We start from the raw sequence: 19,371 nt of genomic DNA on the forward strand, positions 1-19,371 counted from the left end.
AGAACGATTTTTTATCATAGTTGTATCTAGCAAGAGACATGAATACTTATGTAGATCTTCTTAGTTGGGGTGTGGGATCAACAATACTTGTAGATGGTTAAGACTCTCCCACTACGCCAGTGGTCTTCTCTTTAAGACTTTCTTGAGGAGGATGATCATTGGGAATGCCCATATAACCAAACTTCATACCCCTTTATTTTAGTACAGATATATTGATGTCTATTTAACCAAACTAATAAAACCATAATATTTATGGGGTGTTTGACAACATGGTTTGTTTTGTTTTTGAAAACAAAAACAATTGCCACATTAGCAAAATTATATTGTTTTTGCTGAAGTGGTAGTTTTTTTAAAATAAAAACAACCATGTTGTCCAAAACCCCTTTATTTTATCCCCTTTGTTTTTAGTATAGTTATATTGATGCCCATTTAACCAAACAAATGAAGGCATAATATTTATGGGGTGCTTGACAACATGTTTGATTTTGTTTTTGAAAACAAAAACAATTGACACATTAGCAAAACTGTATTGTTTTTGTTGAAGTGGCAGTTTTTTTAAACAAAAATAACCATGTTGTCAAACACCCCCTTACTTTATCCCCTTGTTTTGTTTCTAAAAGGTCGATATGAGAGTTGCTAGGATATTTTTGAAAAAAAAAACTTAGATCCATGTTCTTTCACTTTTTATACACTTTAAGAGGTTACATGACCATTTCTGAACAAGAATACAAACAATTCCTAATGAAAAGGTTAATGAAATAAAGTAGATGCACACTATAGGGGGTATTTTAGTAAATGCAAATTATAGGATAGGTTTTAGTGAATACATGAAACTATAGGGGGTATACAAGTAAATGAGCCTTTCTATTTTAATCATAGGGGAAGTTTTGTTACTTTCTAAGCATCTAGGGGTGATCATGGGCCGAGCTAGGCTTATCACCTCTAACAAGGTCTATAGCCCAGGCTTGGACCTGAGATTTGGGCTTGAAATATTTTATTTTATGTATAAAATATTAAATACATATAATATTTTATATTGTGTTACAAAATTTATTTTATACATATAGACATACACACACACTATCTATAAAAGAATGTATGAGGGCATAGTAGAAGGGCAAATATGCCTTTTCCAACATCTTCTAAAATGCATTCTTACGAAGACAAGGTTCCTGCATTCATTCGGAGCCAAGTTCTTGCATTCTTGCAAAATTGAAATTGTTTTGTTGCATTAAAATCAAATCTTCATAATCATTTTATTGTAACTGAAGTAGAAGATTTTGCAGATTTGTAGGCATTGAAAGCCAGCAATCATTCCATTCTAACAACTGTTGAAGAGAAGATTTTGCACATTTGCAATTTCTCGAAAAAGAGCAATCGATAAACCTTGACAATATGTGAAGTAGGGTTCTTGCATTATTGCGGGGATAGGGTTCCTGCATTCTTGCAAAACCGAAAGTTTTGCAAGAAAGGAACCATTCCACTTTATCATGGACATCATCATATTCATCTATAACATTACATTGCAGAGCTATAAGTGTACTTTAATATGGAAGAATGGTCGGAAAAGTTTTCATCAGAGTATGTGGAAATTTACTTTCTTCAAGAAGAAAGTTGAGAGGTGTTCGTGCTTAACCGATGGACTAAAACCATTCCGAAAGACTTGTTTGGCAAATGCCCCTATAAATCATTTGTCAACTATAAAATTGAGTTCACAACAAGAGCAATAAGTGGAAGAAGACGGAGTTGACGACTTTCCTACTTGTAGTACTTACTATGAATCTAAGCTACCTTAATCTCTTTTGAGGTGAGAGCTCTTGGTTGATGGATTTTGGATGTTTTTGTGGTTGTATATTTTTTCTACTTATGTGGTTTTGGTTTCATATTTTTCTGGTTTTGGGTTGCACATCAACCACCTCTTCAACAAAGCATTTGTTCCTCACGAATGTATATGTCATGTCACCATTCCCAACCCAATTACCTAAAAATATTTCTAGAATCTCTCTCTTAAAATATCACCTCTAAGTCACTAAGAACGTATCATTACTCCCATCTCCAATCAATTCCTAAAATCTCTCCCCCAATCTATATCCACTCTCTCTCACTTAAAGTATTCATATTAATTAATAAATTAGTTAGATGTGGTTAATATTTAATTGAACCCATATTCAATGAGTATTAAATAGTGTTATTACCAAAAGTTAATAAACACAGTTAGTAAATTACAAAAATTAATATTGTTATTACCAAAAATTAATAAATACTATTATTAATTAACTCATCATGACTTTTTACATATTTTGGGTAAATGCTATTATATTCATGATAATCAAAAACATTTATAAAAATTGAAAACTCTTTAACTAATTTCTATAAAATAGAGAATTATATTTAATAATTATCTAAAAGCATAAAATTTTAGTTATTGTTATTATTATAGTTAATAACCGAATGCAGATGGGAAATAAAATATTATGGTGTTGGAAAATGAAATTACTAATTAATTTATATTAAAAAATAAAAGATAAATTAGTGTAATTTTGTTAGTAAACTACTTAATAAAAATAAATATTTAATAAAAATTTAAAAAAATTTTCAATAAATCTCCATAATTACACACATGTAATAAAACTTTCAAAAATTTACATAAAACCACATTTTCGTAAAATAACATTATGGAAATTAAAAGATATAATATTGTACTTTTGGAAAAAAATTGAAATTTTATTTAAAATGTATTAAATAATTATTGAAAATTATTGGAATATTTTGGAAATTTTAAGAAAATTTATTACATTTGATAGATTTTGGAAAAATATTGAAAAATTATGTAATTTTCATTATAAATTATTTGAAATTTATAAAATAGAAATGAGTATGGGAAAGGGAAAACTGGAAATTAAACCAATAATTACACAAATTTTTAAGACAAATTAGTATAATATTGGAAAAAAGAAATTATTGATTAGTCTATATTGGAAAATATTAGATAAATTGGTGGAATTCTGAAAGTGAACCATAAAATAAATTATTCAATAACAACTTAAAAATAAATTTAAATAAATTTTCAAAATTACACAACTATAATAAATTTTCCAAAATTTTCATAAATTACATTTTTGAAAATTAAAGACACTTTAGTGTACTTTTAGAAATTTACCATATGGTTGATGCCCAATATATCCTTTTGATCATTTTGTCATCAAATTGAATATTGGGTTAACAGGGAGTGGGTGCCTTGCCTTGAACCTGCCCAACATTAGGGACAGGTGGGAAAAATTTAAGGATTTTCCATCCTTGATAAGGAGTGGGTTTGTTGCCCTAAACTCACCCAATATTGAGGACGAGGCAAGAAATTCGAGGATTCCCCATCCGTAACAAGGAGTGGGTGCCTAGCCTTGAACCCGCCTGCCACTAGGGACAAGGCAAGGACAAGGGTGAGGTGCTCCGCCCTGTTGCCATTCCTATATAATTATTAATTATTAGTGAAATTAATAAAAATGTTAGCTTTTGTAATTATTTTTATTTGTTTAAAGTCAATCAATATTTCATTTAAAAATAATGAAAATAGAAACAATTATTAAAAATACTATAAATAATTAACAAAATTAAATTTAGTAAAAAATATTTGTTCATATTAAACTAACAATATTTATTTTCTATAAATCATCATTAAATGAAAAATACAATTATTGAAATTTTAAATATTAACAATAAATTTGAATAGTTTTAGTTAATTGGTAGAAATTTTTTATTATTAATTTATTAATTAATTAATAGTAAATAAAATTATTCAATCTTTCAGATTTTCTCGTGCACCACACATGTCCCCGCTAGTTATATAATATAAAATATGTACTATGGGTGTTATATTATAATATATATTTATAAAATATAAATATGTCGTAATATAATGTATCTAAATATGAATAATAATATATATGGAAATATATGTAGGCTGAGCCAGATTTGAAGTATTGGGCCCAAAGCCCAGCCTAAAATTTTGTGGACCTAACATGGGACCGGCTGTGAACATTAACCTAGGAGCTTCTAGGGCGAGTTGGGCTAAAATTGGTCACTCTGGATCTACTATCCACAAATTGTTCCCACTTCCCTACCCACAAAATAATCAAATTCTTACCTGAATTTGGATGAACATTGTTTTCAGTATTTTAACTACCATACCTTTTCAGTATCGAGATGAAAAATATGAAATGGCAGCAATGGCTAGAAAGCGAATGGTCATGTGATAAGCCATGCATATTTCCATGGGAAATGCATAAAGTGTTTGGGATTTTTCAATGTAAACAAGTTATTTATGGAGCAAATTGAGGACCCATAGTAGCCCAATTTCTAACTATTGGATCAAGATAAGAGATACCAACCCAACAACTGATGAATAGGCCCCAAATCGCCTTTCAAAGTACTCCTCTGTTCTGAAAAGAAACCCCTATCAGTGGTTTATGCATTCTTTAACAGAAAATTTTGATAGGATATTGTGCGATTTTTACATTATAAAATGACTAGTAAGTGTGCATGTGCTTTGCATGTGGCAATTTTAGATGATGATAATAATAGTAATAATTGAATTATACACATTTATGATATTATTATTAATCAAATTTAAAAATAATTAAATTATGAAAGTAATTAAATTGGATACATTATTGAAAATTTTGGATACATTATGATCATCTAGAATTGAAAAAAAAAAAGTGCTACTAATTTTCTATATTGATTTCTATTATAAAATTTTGTATTTTAATTTTTTTTGAATTTTTATAGTAGAACTTTTATTTTTATTTTATAAATTTTATTTCTAATAAGTAAATTAGACACATTTATGATTTTTTATTAATCAAATTAAAAAATAATTAAATTATGATAGTAATTAAATTGGATACACCATTGAAAATTTTGGATACATTTTGCACATGACAATTCTAGATAATGGTAATAATAGTAATAATTAAATTATACACATTTGTGGTATTTTTATTTTTATTTTTATTTTTTTAACCCCAAAGTGTACTCCTAGTGGAGGGGCGGCCATTGAAGATGTCCAAGAAACCTAAAGTCAATGAATTCTTAGAAAATGAATCCCAAGACCATCTGCATTAGCCAAATTCTCGACGTGGGAAAGAAGATTCTCTATGCAATCATAAACAATTTTCTGTAACTTCTTTATAGATATGTACACAAAAGAAGTCCAAACTACTCCTAAGCTCTTGTACCTGTAAAAATCAAAACCAAAGCTTCCAGAGGGCTGTACAAACTCCATTGGGAACATCAACCAGAATTTTTAAATCCGACTCAACCATGATCCTATTTACTCCTAAAGCAATTACAAGGTATAGGCCATTCAGCAGTGTCAATGCTTCTACAACCAAATGATATATCACTACTTAAGGTAGAACTCTCTAATGTCAAGGAAACAAATGAATGTGTGTTAACACTGGAGAAAGAATGCTCATCTTTGCTAGCTAACTTGAAGGAGTTGGAGTCTAGAGTAGCAATTGCTCAGGATGATGTTTTAAAACTTACCATGCTGAAATCTGAATGTAAGGACTTATGGAAGAAGATAGGAATTTTGCAAGGATTGCTTAAGAAGGCAACCAAGCAAGCAGATCAAGCTATTTCAGTGTTACAGGAAAATCATGACCTCAGAATGAAGGTTGATGGGTTGGAAGAAACAATGGGAGAAGTGGATGCATATAGGTTATCATCAGAAAGGCTAGTGCAATAAAATGATCTAGTGCAACAGAAAATTAGAATTTTGGAAGAGCGTCTTCAAAGATTTGACCAAGAAATACATTCTCATGTTCAGCTGTATCAGGAATCTATGAAATAATTCCAAGATATACTTAATAGTCTTATAGAAGAAAGCAAGAAAAGGGCATCAAATGAACCTGTGGATGATATGCCTTGGGAGTTCCGGAGTCGCTTATTACTTATTGTAGATGGTTGGCTGCTTAAGAAGAAAATATCATCAAAGGATGCAAAGCTTGTGAGAGAAATGGCATGGAAGAGAGATGGACGTATTCGTGATGCATACTTAGCTTGCAAGGACAAAAATGAGGGTGAAGTTGTGAAAGCATTTCTTAGACTTATTACATCACCAAAACAGTACTACATTTCTATCTTTTCTCTCCTATTTTTTAATTGTTATTGCATCCAATTTTGTGTTCATTCCTATAGTTAAGTTATTCCATGTAAGGTTCCTATATATTATCTCAATAGTTGTTGTTATAGCTTATGCTCCTTTTTTATCATTGTAGTCCAGGATTTCATATCATCCATATTGCAGCAGAGATGACACCAATGGCAAAGGTAAACTTATATTTGTTCATTTGTTGCTAGCATTGTTCAAGTTCTTTTAATATATAAATATAAATGTAGATATGTTTGCTTTGTTTTTTGGTATTTCCTTTCTATACCATTTGTTATGTTTGCAATGCTATCTTAGATCTTGGAATTATGATTTTCAAATTGTGGGGTATAATAAATGAGTTACATGGGTATCTCCATCTTCTACTTTTTTCTCTGCTGTCAAATTTATGGTATTTTTATTAATCAAATTAAAAAATAATTAAATTATGATAGTAATTAAATTGGATACACCATTGAACCTTTTGGATACATTTTGCACATGACAATTCTAGATAATGACAATAATAGTAATAATTAAATTATACACATTTATGATATTTTTATTAATCAAATTAAAAATAACTAAATTATGATAGTAATTAAGTTGGATACATTATTGAAAAAATTTTATTTTATTTTTTTTAAATTGTTTAAACAAATTATTTTATTATATTATAAAAAAATTATTTTAATTTTTTTATAAAATTATTTTATTATTTTAAAATTTTTATTTCTATTTAAAAAACTTTTATTTCTTACAATAAAATTAGACACATTTATAATATTTTTATTAATCAAATTAAAAAAATAATTAAGTTATTATATTAATTAAATTAGATACACCATTGAAACTTTTGGGTACATTTTACACATGACAATTTTAGATAATGATATTAATAGTAATAATTAAATTATACACAATTATGATATTTTTATTAATCAATTAAAAAATAATTAAATTATGATAGTAATTAAATTGGATACATTATTGAAATTTTTGAATACATTATGATCATCTAGATTTAAAAATATGCTACTAAATTTTTATATTTATTTCTATTTAAAAACTTTTATTACTTAACTAAGACTTCATAGGTTGATTAATTTGATTTGGATGGTTGAATTGCTTAACCACCATTTGGATAAATAATAGTTTTGTTTTTTAGTCATTTTAAAATATATGAGTTTATATTATTAAAAATATTGACATAAATATAATTAGTATCATTTATTAATACAAAATAACTTAAATATAGGATTTAATAAGAGAAAATGAGAGTTAATACCTTAAGTGTAAGACTTGATGAGATGGGTTTAAATGAGGTGGAAAGTAATAATTGAAATTACATTTTAAATAGGGTAATTGTCTAAAACTCTCCCTTAGTTTTGAGCATTTTTCTTAAACTCACCACTACTTTGCAAAATATCTAATACTCACCATGTCACTAACTTGACGTTAAACAAAGTAACGGGTGATAATATATTACCATTTTAACCTTTCATAGAAAAATATAAAATATATACATATATTTTAATAATTAGACATGAAAAATAGGAAAAAAGTTCAAAAAATTATTTTCAAATATAAAATACATAAAAACACAAAAAATTCAAAAAAAGTTATAAAAATTGCAAACAAAATAAAAAATTATTTTCAAATTATAGAAACTATAGAAATTGAAAAACAAAATTAGAAAATAAAAATTGTAGAAAAAACACTAAAAAATATAGAAAAACACAAAAATTGCAAATAAATAACAAAAAATATAAGAAAATTTATAGATTGTAGAAAATAGAAAAATGTAAAAAAAACAAAAATTATAATAAACATTGGAAATTATAACAAAACACTAAAAATGCAAAAAAAAAAACATGAAAATTGAAAATTGAAAAAGACCCTTTTTCTTTAACTTGCCATCCAAGGGTAATTTGGTCATAAAAATTGTTATTTATGCTGATGTGGACACCTTTGTTATGAAGCATTAATGGTGCACTAAAAGAAGTTAAGTTTTGGAAAATAAAAAACTTACTGACATTGTGAGTTTTAGACATTTTGAAAAGTTGTGGTGAGTTTAAGAAAAATGTTGAAAATTCATGGTGTGCTTTAGACGATTTCTCTTTTCAATACTTACAATTAGAGATGGATTAAATATACATATATGAGCATTTTAATAGCCATTAAAATTATAAGGGTAAAATACAAAGACCCCCCTATAATGTGGAGTCTGTGACAAAGACCCCCCCACCCCCGTACTCTGTTTTGCGACAAAGACCCCTCCGTACTATGACCATGAGACAAAGACCCCCTTCTGTTAGCCTTCCGTTGAAGTCCACATTACAATATGTTTTAATCCCCATACTACCCTTGTAATAACTATTCAAAGAAAAAAACACTGTTCATCTTCCCCAACCTCATGATTCATGAACAGCAACAACGGCGGTAGCTGTTGCAGGGACGATGGACTTTCGAAGTCCTCCCTCTCCCCCGATCTCTCTTCTTCCCCTTCCCCTTTCTTCTTCCTGATTTCCCCTGTTTTTCGTTCCTTGCAGATGGAGAGAGAGAGAGAGAGAGAGAATAAACTAATAATTTGGGACCCTCCTTGATTGTGGTTTTGAAACCTTGGACCTCTTAAATGCTTTGCAGAGGGCCTTCTGGTGGGGGCACAAAAGAGGAAACATGAATATTCACTGGATTAAATGGATTGCTCTATTGTAAAAGCAAACTTGCAGGTTGTTTGGGATTCAGGCATCCAAAGTTTTTTAACAGAGCTTTGTCAACAAAACATGCTTGGAGGATTTTGAGAAATCCTGAGTTCTTATTGGCTAAGGTGTGTAAGGCAAGGTATTTCAACAATGGCGATTTTCAAGGGGAAGAGATTTTAATAAAAGGAGGGATGTGGAGAGTTGGGGATGGAAATTCTATCGATGTTTGGTATGACCAATGGATTCCTTCGATCACTGCCAAACTTCAAGGTAGGTATGGATAAACTGGCTAACTGCCCTATATCCAAAGTCTCAGATTTAATTAAGAACCAGCCCAGGTGTTGAAATATGAGAGTTCTTAGAGAATGGTTTCGGTCCTATATTCTGGCAAAGAGAATTGTGGGCTAGGAGAATGTGCACTGTCTACAAAACAAATGTGGAGTCTATAGAACATGCTCTGCTTTTGTGTCCCTTGGCCAAGAAATTTGGTTTGTCTCCTGTCTTGGGCTTAGACCTGATCTGAAGTCTTGGAGCCTAAAAGATTGGATCCTCAAGTGGATCAATGACAGTTCAATTTCCAGACCTCATTGCAAGGAAATTATTTCTCTGTTTATGAATACTTGTTGGTCTATTTGGATTAGAAGAAATAAGTTTGTTTTTGAAGGTGAAACTATTGATATAAGTGTTGTTATTGATCATGCTACCAGGTTAATGCACGAAGTCTTAACCCACTGTCCAGACCATCGTCAACCTCAAACGGCCACCTGTAGAAGTATCTGTGATCGACAAAATTACTCTATATCTCAAGTACATGAATGACTCTATATCTGGATTGGTGGTAGTTTTTGTTAGAATCAGTATGCTGGATGCGGCATTTTGCTTTACTCAGCTAGGGGATCCTTCTGTCTGTGCCCCCACGAGAAGGCCCTCTGGAGGCCAATGTCAAGAAAGCATCTGCAGCGACTGATCTCCAGCGCCTAGAGGTAATTGCTTCTCAACTGCTTTGCTCACTTTTCTTAATTTCTTGAGCAACTATATGCGCTGCTTGACAGTATTTTTCTCCAAATAGTTATTATAAGGGTAGTATCGAGATTAAAAAATATTGCAACGCGGACTTGAACAGAAGGCTAACTAAAGGGGTCTTTGTCACATATCCATAGGGATTTTTGTAATTTATTCAAATTACAATAAAATAACTTTCATACACCCTTTTAAGAAATAGCCAAATAGTAATTTACTCCAACCAAACTTCCGCTCTACATCCACACACTTTTATAATTTTATATATAAAATAGATTTGGTCGTTATGGTGAAGCAAACAGTTTCTCTAATTCTCTCTCTATCTCTTTGTGTCGTTCTTTTCTTGTTCTCTACACATTTACAGAGTTTTCATGGCGACGAAGCTATCTACATTCTTTTTCGGTGCTGACTGCCATGGACTGAATGGCAACAAGTTTAATACACGGCTGGCAGTTCGTTCTCTTCGCTTGCTGCCAATCTACTGCAAGATGCGACCAAGGAATTTGAGGTATTCGTTTCTTTATACTTTGTTGTTTGATTTGTCATTCGGTTCTCATCCATCTTTTCTATTCAAGACATGAAGATACGATTCAATCATGTCAGTTTTCACTCATTTTGGCTTGCTTTAGCTTGAATCTTGAGTTTCATTGAGCTTGGAATTCTTGTTTCTTGACGTTTTAATATTCTTTCTTCTTTAGTTTTTTAGAATTCCTATTTTTGGAATTCCTGAAAATGCTGAACGTAATAAGAAATTGTACTATTTATTTTCAGTTGTTTGATTTTTCGTTGATTTCTCTTGAATCTTTTCTATTCAACGAATGAACATATGGTTCAATCTTTTTGTTTTTCACTCATGTTGACTTGTCTAACTTGAATCTTGAGTTTTGTTGGGCTATGCTGTGTTGTAGTTAAAGGTGTTGAACGAAATAAGAGACTATACTGTGTTGTTTGATTTGCCATTTGGTTCTCTTCCATCTTTTCTATTTAAGAAATGGAGATACGATTCAATCGTGTCGGCTTTCACTCATTTTTTTTCTTGTTTTAGCTTGGATCTTGAGTTTCATTGAGATTGGAATTCTTGTTTCTTGAAGTTTTACTATTCTTTCTTTTTTTTTTTTTTTTGGAATTCCTGAGTTCTGTTGGGCTCGGAATTTCTGTTTCTTGAAACTTCACTAGTCTTTCTTTATAAAGTTTTTGGAATTCATGAAAATCCTGAATGTAATGGGAAACTATATTATTTTTCTCTGCTTGATTTTTTTGGAAGAAAAACGTCATTCATTACTGACTATCTGCTTGATTTATCATTAAGTTCTTTTCAACCTTTTCTATTTAACAAACGAAATATGGTCTAATTTTGTTGTTTCCACTGTTGGCTTGTTTAGCTTGAATCTTGAGTTTAGTTGAGCTTGGAAATCCTGTTTCTTTAAAGTTTACTAGTCCATTATGCTTTACTTGGTTTGAGAATAATTCGTATTTAATTAAATTGACAAATGAAAAGAGAAACTGGTAGTTATCAAGTAATCTTTAGAAAGGCTGCTCTTATGAAATCGAGATCATAATATATTTCATTCTTTCCCCTACCAGATGTATGGTTGATATGAAATCTCTCATTTCACTTTGTTACTATTAATGTCGCACAGGCTGACGAGCTGTGGATTTGACTGGGATTATCTGGTTGTGATGTTGTTTCTGATCTATCCTATTCTATTCTTATAATCTGTGTACCTTTAATGCTGATCTTTGTTAGGTACTGCCTAACTCAGGGACTCTTTCAAGGGAGTCTGCCTCCTTAATGTGTGTGTGTGAGAGAGAGAGAGAGAGATTGTATTCCCAAATCGATAAATCCCCTCCGAGCTTCCTTTCCTTATTTATATACTGGTTACAATTCTGTTATACCTGCCTCTCCATTGTCCAGTTTGTTAGTTAGTTTGTTCTAGTGGTTGGCTGTTAGTTGCATTCTTTAAAGGCTGGCGTGGCCTTTTCTTGTACACTTGTATTTCCTTTATTTGTGTCTCAACAGTCCCTCCTCCCTTGAAAGTGACATTGCCCTCAAGGTCAAGATGTGGAAATCTATTCTGTAAATCCAAGTAAGGTTCCCAGGTTGCATCCTCAATTGGGAGACCTGACCATACCACCAATGCCTCTGGTTCGATGTGATTTCCTTTGCGTATCCACCTGAAATCTGTTCCTTAGGTTCTTGGAAGATCATTAAGAACTTCTGAAGTAGCTGCTGTAGTTGTGTGCGACCTTCTTCGGATCTGCTTCCTTGGGCTAGAATGGAGCCGTTCTCGTGGAAGTCTATCTGCATTAAAATGATGTGGGCTGGGTCTGCTGCCTGTTTCCTTAGGGAGGCGAGACTAATAGGTCCTGGACCCTTGGACAGCTGCCCTTGAATATGCAGCTGTGAGCTGCCCACTTGAAAATCCATGGTGAGACGTGCCCAATTACATATCACGAGCCCTAGTTGCCTTAACCATTGGACTCCAAAAACTACATATCCTCCACTGATTTCCAGGGGGTGCAGATCTACCTCGAACTCATGCCCTTGTATCTTCGTCTTTAAGTCTGTGCACGTACTGTCGCATACCAGGTTGCTCCCATTAGCTACGTGCACTCGGAAGGCTGTACATGGTTGGACCGGAACCCCTAGTTGTCTGACCAATGTTTGGGTAATGAAATTGAGAGTGTTGCCACTGTCTATCAGAACTGACACATGGCGCCCTTGTACCAATCCGGTTACTCTCATAGTTTGAGAAGAAGCAAGACCGGTCAAGGCTTGTAGGTATACTTCCGGGTATTCCTTTGTCCATTGCCCCCATTCTTGGTTGTCCATTGGCTCTTCAATGTCTGTTGATTGCTCGACATATTCGGTTTCAGGTTGAAGGAAGAAAACTTGAGGGATCTTATAGCGATGGCTCGGCCCGAATTTGTCTCCACATGCATAACACCCTCTTCCCGTCGGGCTTACATCTCAGCCCAGGTTAACCTCTTGGCTGAGTTGGGGCCTGAACTAGAGTTGGCGTCCTTGCCTGTGATTCCTACTCCTGATCTGGGCTTCGGTTTACCCAAGATACATGGTTCTGGGTTCGGTATACCTGGTATGATTGCAGCTCCCAGAGGTTGATTAATCCTTCTTGCCCGATTCAGTTTGTCTTCATGTAGTCGAGCTAATGCTGTTGCTTCAAGAACGGTGGTGGGCTGCATGGCTTTTACCTCCAACTGCAATTCTTCCCTGAGTCCACCAACAAAACTGCCGACAAGCGCGTTTTTTGGCCAGCCTTGCATGCGCACAACTAATCTTTCGAATGCCATCTGATAATCTTGGATGGAGTCGGTCTGTCATAGCTTAGCGAGGCTTTCAGCATAGTTCTCAAAGGCTGAGACTCCAAATCGCATGGTTAAGGCGTCGGTGAAGTCTGCCCATGTGGCTCTTGGGTGCCGTCGCCGGTACCACTGGTACTAGACGATCGCTTCTCCTTCTAAGTGTGCAGAAGCTAATGGGACACGATTAGGTCCCTGTGTGTCGTGGTAATTGAAGTATCTTTCTGTTCGTAGAAGCCAGGATGTGGGATCTCCCCCTGCGAAGATGGGAACTCGATTCTTGCTGTTCTTGATCGGCTTCGATGACTGGTGTCACTGCGCTCTTCCTGATTCGACGCAGGTGGTGCCTGTGCCAGTTGTCAAGCAAGGATGTGAAGCTTTCTTTGATTTCTTTGATGTCAGCCGATATTCTTTGCATTTCTCCTTCTATGTTGTCGACTCTGTTCTCCACTGCGGATGACCTTGTGCTTGGCATCTTGGCTCTAATACCAACTTGTTAGGTACTGCCTAACTCAGGGACTCTTTCGAGGGAGCCTGCCTCCTGATTGAGAGAGAGAGAGAGAGAGAGAGAGAGAGAGATTGTATTCCCAAATCGATAAATCCCCTCCTAGCTTCATTTCCTTATTTATATACTACTGTTACAATTCCGTTATACCCGCCTCTCCACTTGTCTAGTTTGTTAGTTAGTTTGTTAAAGTGGTTGGCTGTTAGTTACATTCTTTAAAGGTTGGTGTGGCCTTTTCTTGTACACTTGTATTCCCTTTGTTGAAGTTCGGCCTGCCCTAGAAGTTTGTTTTGTTTGTTAGCTGAAAAGTAAAGTAAACAACAAGAAGGAAGAGAGGAAAGGAGAAGGAAGAAAGAGGAAGGAGAAGAGAAAAGGTCTGGTTTGAAAATAGGAAAAGTCACACCTAGTTTCAGCCAGACCTGTTATTATATTATTAATGTAATTGGAAAAGACATAAGTTTCCTTATTTAAGTAGGAGGCACTCGAACTAACATAATACTACACATCAGCACTCTCAACAGGTACAAAGACCGAAATATCCCTTCACTAACACTCCCCCTCAAGTTGGTGAGTATATATCATATAATCCCAGCTTGTTACATATGTAGTCCACTCTCCCCCGACTCAAACCTTTTGTAAACAAGTCTGCCCACTGATTTCCCGTATTAACATATGCAGTTTCTATCACTCCATTCAGCACCTTCTCTCTCACAAAATGACAATCAACTTCGATGTGCTTGGTTCTTTCATGAAACACCGGATTGGAAGAGATATGAACCGTTGTTTGATTGTCACAATAGAGCTTCATTGGAGTATTGATGTCATATCCTATCTCCTGTAGAAGGTTCCTTAGCCACACTAATTCACAAGCAGTATGTGCCATGGCCCTATATTCTGCTTCTGCACTGCTTCTTGCCACAACTGTTTGCTTCTTACTTTTCCACGTTACCAGGTTACCCCCCAGAAAGGTGCAATAGCCAGTGGTAGACTATCTATCAGACATAGAACCTGCCCAATCAGCGTCGGTGTATCCTTCTACTTCCAGTTTTTCGCCACTTTTGTACAGCAAACCACAGCCAGGAGCTCCTTTCAAGTACCTCACAATCCTTAGCACTGCATTCCAATGTGGGACCAAAGGTTTCTGCATGAACTGACTCACCACACTAACCGCAAATGAAATATCTGATCGAGTAATGGTTAGGTAGTTTAGTTTGCCTACAAGATGTCGGTATCTGCCAGGGTCTTCAAATACTTCACCTATATCATTGCTCAACCTCGTATTTGTTTCCATAGGTGTCTTAGTTGGTTTAGTACCCAACAAACCTGTTTCTTCCAGTAAATCAAGCACATATTTCCTCTGACACAAATTAATGCCATGCTTAGATCTTGCTACCTCTATGCCCAAAAAGTATTTCAATATGCCAAGGTCCTTTGTCTAAAAGTGTTCCTATAGGAATGCCTTCAATCTGTCAATGCTCATTTTATCATTCCCAGTCACAACGATATCATCTACATACACCACCAGTAGTATTTTGCCTATCGGAGAGTCATGACTGAAGACAGAGTGATCAACCTGGCATTGTTTCATACCCAACTTCTTGACCACCTCACTGAACCTACCAAACTATGCTCGAGGGGACTGTTTAAGTCCATATATAGCCTTCTTAAGTCTGCATACCTTACCATCCTCCCCCTGAGCAACAAACCCTGGTGGTTGCTCCATGTAGACCTCCTCGAGCAAATCACCATGCAAAAAGGCATTCTTGATATCTAGTTGATGTAGAGGCCAATTATACATAGTTGCAAGGGAGATGACAACACGAGCTGACCCTATCTTAGCAACCGGGGAGAATGTCTCTGTGTAGTCAATGCCATAGGTTTGGGAGTACCCTTTTACAACCAGCCGTGCCTTCAGGCGCTCCACACGACCATATGGCAAGTACTTAACGGTATACACCCACTTACAACCGACAGCCTGCTTCTCAGGAGGAAGAGCGGTGAGGTCCCAAGTGTGATTATGATGGAGGGCAGAGAGCTCTTCTTCCATAGCACGACACCACTCTGGAGAGGTAAGGGCTTCCTAGACATCCTTAGGAACAACCACTGAGGATAACAAAGAGATGAACTGGCGATGGGAGGCGGAGAGGTGAGTAAGGGAAACAAAATTGGAAATAGGGTGAAGGGTGCAGGTGCGTTTACCTTTCCATAAGGCAATAGGAAGATCAAAGTTGGAGGCTGGTGCTGGATCTGGAGCCGGATCTGTCGACGGTGATGAAGCCGGAGGAGGTGCAGCCGGTACACGTGGGCGATGTGTATACACGTAACGGATAAGTGGATGGTCAACGGACGGTGGCACCGGGGGCAAGGACGTAGGCACGATTGGAACCAGAGGAGGAGGATCAACCACAGGAAGGGGAAGAGGAGGAGGTGATATGGAGGAAGCAGCATCACCGGACCCCACAAAGAACGAAGTAGACTCGAAGAAAGTAACATCAGCACATACCAAAGAACGGCGAGAACTGGGATGGTAACACTTGTACCCTTTTTGAGTCCGGGAATAGCCAAGGAAGATACACTTAAGGGATCGTGCATCTAACTTGTCAGTCCCGGGACCCAAATTATGGACGAAGTAGACACACCCAAATACCCGAGGAGGAAGCAGAAACAGAGACATGTTGGGAACATGACACTAAAAGGAGAACGACCATCAAGACTAGACGTGGGCATCCGATTAATTAAGAAACAAGAGGTGAGCATTGCATCACTCCAAAAGGGTTTAGGAACATTCATGTGGTGCATGAGTGAGCGTATCGTTTCTACAAGATGTCGGTTCTTTCTCTCAGCAACCCCATTTTGTTGTGGGGTGTAGGTAGATGAAGTTTGGTTTATAATGCCATGTTGGTCCAAGTATTCTTGAAAAGATGAAGACAAATATTCACGACCATTATCAAAACGGAAAATTTTGATGTGAACGCCAAATTGATTGCGGATCTCAGCATAAAATTTTTGGAAGATGGCAAATAATTCACTTCTTTCTTTCATTAAATAGAGCCACGTCATTCTTGAAAAGTCATCAACAAAAATAACAAAATATCTGTGTCCATTATATGACATCACTTTATAAGGACCCCAAACATCTGAATGGATTAAAGAAAAAGGACTCGACACGCGGTTATCAACCCTAGAACTAAAGGGAACACGATGGTGTTTCCCAAATTGACACGACTCACAATCTAGAACAGAAAGTTGACTCAATGAAGGGGCCAAGGGCTTCAGCACTTTCAGCGAAGGATGACCAAATCTACAATGCCACTGGAGAGGAGAAATAGATGACTGAAGGGCCGTTGACGTTCTTCCACCACCATCAAGATAATACAGTCCACCGGCTTCATGCCCTCCACCAATCTTCATCCTCGTCTTGAGATCCTGAAAAGCACACATAGAGGGGTAAAATGTAACGGAGCACTTAAGGGACTTGGTCAGCTTACTAACAGACATAAGATTAAATGGAAGCTTAGGTACATATAAAACAGAGGATAGGGACACAGGGTCTAGGTCAACATTACCAACACCACGAATAGATGATGTGGAGCCATTAGCAAGGGTAACAGATTGTGATGTTGAGCAATGAGTGAGAGATGAAAACACACTTGGAGTTCCTGTCATGTGATCGGAGGGTCCAGATTCAATAATCCATGGGTTGGGTGTGGATGCCAAACAAGCCATACCCGAGTGTGCAAAGGTAGTTGTGTTCTGCTGCGACATGGATTGAACAAACCTTTCATACTCATCACGAAGAACACTCACCATCTCCTTGCCTGGACCATCTGAAGAGGTAGAAGGCATCTGGTCAGCTGACCGGATCTCCTGTCTAAAGCTGGAACTGGTGTCACTAGTCATGGCATGGTTGGCCCACGTCGAGTGTGGACCATGTAAGTCATAGCAGTAGTTAATAGTATGTCCATCCAAATCACAATGAGTACACCTCTGTAGATCCGAGCCACGTCCTCTACCACGAGCTCCCCCTGAATCTCTTCCTCCAGTACGACCACCACCACGGATATGTGTAGATCCACCACTACCACTCCGGCCATACACTGGACCACTACTGCCACCAAGGCCAGGCTGGGCTCCTCGAGCCCCACTTCTGCCACCTCGTCCTCTCGACACTGCAAATGCTGATTTATCTGAGATATTAGAGTTTTCCATAGATCCAATGGAAGTCCTCCGGAGACAAGCAAACACCTCCTCTAAAGATGGAAGGACAGATCCTGCTAGTATCTGGGCTCGTACTGGTTCATACTCAGACTTTAGCCCCACCAGAAACCAAGTCACATCAAGTTGCTCTCTCTGTTGCTGTTGAACATTGACATCAGAAGCGAGAGGATGATAGACATTTAACTCATTACGGATATTTCTCATACTGGCATAGTACTCCTCAAGGCTCTAATTTCTCTGTTGCAGATTGAAGTATTCTTGGTATAGTTGATATACCCTAGTTGTATTATCCTGACCAGAATACAATTTCTTAGCATGATCCCACACCTCTTTGGCTGTGTCAAGAAACATGAAGTTCACACTGATTCTGGGTTCCATACTGTTCCACAACCATGTGATGATTTGTGCATCTTCCTGTTCCCAGTCTTTGTACTCCTGAGAACAAGTGGGGGGTTTCTCCTCTCTTATGTGCTTTACCTTCTTCTTCGCCTTCAGAAAAACCTCTACAGACTTGGCCCAAGGGACATAATTCTCTCCATTCAGTTTAATGGAGGTCATTTGGATATTCAGGTAGTTAATAGATATCATCACACTAGGTTTACTATCACTGTTATCTGCCATTGCCGAATTCCCTTATCACTGAATCCTGAGCACTACACACTGCACACTGCACATAGACACTTCACCGAAATCTGCACACTGATTTCAGCAATAACAAAGGCTGAAAGCCGTACTTGTAACACCACAAACCCTACTCTACAGCTACCGGAAGTTTCACCATTAAGTAAACACTACTTCCCTTTGAATCACACACAAGCCAACATAAATCCTAGCATACTGCAATCTGAAAACGCATCATACGATCTATACCACACCTCTCATGTGTTCCATAACAGAAATTATGCATAAAAAATAACTCCTTACCTCATCGCCTGAAGGCCAACCACATGAAGGAATGAAACACCACTGCACCACACGCACCAGCCCTACATTAATTAGGGGAGGACTTAGAAACCACAGCAACCAATCACCAACGACACCACCGGAGGCATAGAAACCTCCAAGGGAAGAGGGCAATCACTCCTTTTCAGCCCTTTTCCTAGCCTCCAACCAACGGCTGAAAAATCCAAGAGAAACCCTAGTTCGAATGTGCAGAAAACAGAATTCTAGCAGGTCTGATTTGTTTAGTGTGGCTCTGATACCATTTTGAAGTTCGGCCTGCCCTAGAAGTCTGTTTTGTTTGTTAGCTGAAAAGTAAAGTAAACAGCAAAAAGGAAGAGAGGAAAGAAGAAGGAAGAATGAGGAAGGAGAAGAGAAAAGGTCTGGTTCGAAAATAGGAAAAGTCACACCTAGTTTCGGCCAGACCTGTTATTATATTATTAATGTAATTGGAAAAGACATAAGTGCCCTTATTTAAGTAGGAGGTACTCGAACTAACATAATAGTACACATCA

General features: G+C 36.1%; 1 protein-coding gene across 2 annotated transcripts in view; it reads left to right on the top strand.

Moving 5' to 3' along the window:
• Positions 1–8,862: 8,862 nt before the first annotated feature.
• LOC148862070 (putative starch synthase 4, chloroplastic/amyloplastic) overlaps positions 8,863–19,371 on the top strand; it is a 36,201-nt gene continuing 25,692 nt past the window's right edge. The window contains exons 1-3 of one of the 2 annotated variants that reach the window (XM_088983808.1): positions 8,863–9,123; positions 9,561–9,836; positions 10,238–10,381. In XM_088983808.1, coding sequence (XP_088839934.1) covers positions 10,245–10,381 — 137 coding nt within the window. In that variant the 5' untranslated portion in view covers positions 8,863–9,123; positions 9,561–9,836; positions 10,238–10,244. Of the gene's footprint in view, positions 9,124–9,560; positions 9,837–10,077; positions 10,382–19,371 lie in introns of those variants that run through there. The other variant, XM_088983807.1, reaches the window with a different exon arrangement.

The sequence above is a fragment of the Nelumbo lutea genome, chromosome 4, assembly GCF_056320005.1.
Source record: "Nelumbo lutea isolate HS-2025 chromosome 4, American lotus-T2T, whole genome shotgun sequence".
NCBI classification, from domain to species: Eukaryota; Viridiplantae; Streptophyta; class Magnoliopsida; order Proteales; family Nelumbonaceae; genus Nelumbo; species Nelumbo lutea.